Source organism: Aptenodytes forsteri, unplaced genomic scaffold (genome assembly GCF_000699145.1).
Source record: "Aptenodytes forsteri isolate BGI_AS27 unplaced genomic scaffold, ASM69914v1 Scaffold256, whole genome shotgun sequence".
In the NCBI taxonomy this organism is placed as follows: Eukaryota; Metazoa; Chordata; class Aves; order Sphenisciformes; family Spheniscidae; genus Aptenodytes; species Aptenodytes forsteri.
This window is the reverse complement of record NW_008795021.1, coordinates 648,343-651,002: the sequence shown is the minus strand read 5'-3', so window position 1 is coordinate 651,002 and position 2,660 is coordinate 648,343. Positions and strand designations below refer to the sequence as shown.

The 2,660-nt window shown below is 37.7% G+C and overlaps 1 protein-coding gene across 1 annotated transcript in view; it reads right to left on the bottom strand.

Annotated features, from left to right (window-relative positions):
- Positions 1 to 356: 356 nt before the first annotated feature.
- Positions 357 to 2,660, bottom strand: part of IMPG1 (interphotoreceptor matrix proteoglycan 1) — an 83,919-nt gene continuing 81,615 nt past the window's right edge. The window contains exon 17 of the mRNA XM_009275789.1: positions 357 to 396. Within this exon, the coding sequence (XP_009274064.1) occupies positions 357 to 396 (40 nt within the window). The remainder of the gene's footprint in view (positions 397 to 2,660) is intronic.

The following is a 2,660-nucleotide window of genomic DNA, read 5'->3' as shown; positions in this document are numbered from 1 at the left end:
ATTCTGCTCAAATTAGAATTCCTACTTGTTCAAAATCTGTGTAGCTTAAACAGGCACAAGTTATTTTTAAATTATCTGTGTTGCTTTTTCATTTTAGACGTTCCTTCTTCCTTCATGTGTTTCAGCGCCTGTCACATTAGCAAATGAGTATACAGAATGGAACTTTGTTGCATGAAAGCACTTAAGAAGGGACTGTTGTTTTCATATCAGTGAGCTTTTCTTTGTATGGAATTAGTACAAAGAGGCTTCCTGGTAACACTGACAAACAGGAAACTCAACAAATCTTTAAATCTTGTGAAAATAGTCACAAACCTCGGTTTTGTCTGGCTGATGCTGGAAATGAAGAATTTCGGAGACTAACTTGTCAGTCTTGGCTTTGTAAACTGGTCTGGTGACCTACAACAGTTTAAAAAAAGAAAAACAAAACACTAGATTAATTATTTCACTAAATCACAAAAAGCACTGGGATAGGATGGACCACCAAAGCCGTGCAAGAGAGCTGTAAGAAAAGCAGTTCTACAATCCTGTTATGAAACCTACACAGCAGTAGATGTGGAAAGCAAATAAATGAATTAGTCTTTTTAGTTCTGAAATTGCCAAGCAAGAGATTGGAATCAAATTTGATTTAGTTGTAGAGTTAATACATGAAGATGGACCTGTTATTTGAGGTGGGGCTGTTTGTTGAGGGATAAGAAAAGTACTTCCATGCATTTTACCTCCATGCTGAATTGTGTGTTCAAGTTCATGCAGTGCTTCGTGATCAACGATCTCTGAGGAACTGACACAAGCACTTACACTACATGCCGTATGACAAAAGCTAGTTATGGGTTCATCGTGTTCAAAAGCAGGATTAATCCTTACTGCATTTTCTGAATTGCAGCTGTTGAGAGTAGAACTTCTACAATGCAGAACATTTTTGTTTAGGTAAGATTTTAAATTGCAAAAGAAAAAAGGAATATTTTGAAATGTGAAGAAAAAGATCGTGAGCAGCTTACTGCAAATTAGAGTTTCTTTTGCTTTCTCTTCTGAACTTAATAATTAAAATGATGAAAAGAAAAACAAGGCTTAGTAAGCCAAGAATGAGAGGTTTAAAAATGAAGGGTTGTATGGGTTCTGGAGCAAATTTTGCACAGCGCTGTCCTTGGTAAAGCTCGTGTCTACGTGCAGGACATCTAAAATAGGGAGAGGAAGAGAAAAATATACAGAACTTGAAGGCAGAAGATACAGAGTACCTCAAATGAAAACAAAGGAAAATCTGCAATTACATATAAACACCGTATTCCCAACACAATTAATTGTTATGTGTCCGTATGAAATAATGTGATGGATAATAGAGGAAAGAAAATATTCTTAGATTCATGAGAGTGAGCGTTAAACAAAAAGACACTGATACATTCTTTGCCAACCTACACATTTTAAGGAAATTATGCATTTGGAACATCTCTGACAGATTTGTAGCCTCACAGGTGGAGTTGAAATAACATTTGTGGTTTAGAAGCTTAGAAGTTCCGGTGTGTTTTGGAGTAATGTCTGAACACTTCTTCGAAGCCTTTATGCTGTTTATTGGTAATTTTAATCTGAGTAGCAAGGTCTGAAACGAATTCTACTACAAATAGCTCCCTTTGAAAGCAAGGGAGAAGATTGCCATATTTTATATGAGAACGCAGGGCTCAGTTAGTGGAAAAACTAGCCTGGTTCTGAGTAAATCCACAAGCAAAACAAGTGCTTAACTAAAGCAAACGATAGGCCATAATTTTCTCTCTGCAGACTGTACAAGTTTGCACAAGCTGTCAGTCTGAGACTGGCGGTAAGTTTGTAACTTGCTAGAATTCACAAAAAGTCTCATTTATTACTTTTAATACTTTCATCATTCCAAATGATGGTTTGGTCATTACTGTACATCAAGTCAGGGTTTTTCTGAAATGGGAAGGTTATTTTCCTTAGTGCGTTGGTCTTGGAGGAGTAGGCTATACCCTTTGCTACTGGAGTAAAGTTTTGAAGAGGACCTCTAGCTCACAGGCTGATTCCTAGTACAGAATACTGCAGCTGCACTACTGTGACTCCGCAAGTCGGGAATTTAGCAGTAACTGTGGTGAAGTCAATATAATCTTCTGTTATCACTTCTGCGACGCCCACTGCAGAAAATGAATTCTGGCAGTTATGTTGTTACAGTGAAATTATCATATGAATAATTTGCTCAGTAGTCTTATTTTTTGACATTAATCCTAAATACACTAAAAGATGTATCATTAACCTAGCAAAGTCAATATTAAGGGAGAATAAACAAGTGCAAGAATTGTAACTTGTCTCTTGCTTATACACGTGGCTGGTCAGCTACCATGTGCCCGTCTGGTATACAGAGTTTCACATAATGCTCTGGATAGTCTAGTCTTGCAATGAGATGAAACCTGATACTTTTAAAAGAGAATTGATGTGGTCAAGTACTGTGGTAGTTCTCAATATTGGCTTAACATAGAATCATAGAATCATAGAATCATTGAGGTTGGAAAAGACCTCCAAGATCATCGAGTCCAACCGTCAACCCAACACCACCATGCCCACTAAACCATGTCCCTAAGCGCCTCATCTACACGTCTTTTAAATACCTCCAGGGATGGGGACTCCACCACTTCCCTGGGCAGCCTGTTCCAATGTTTCAC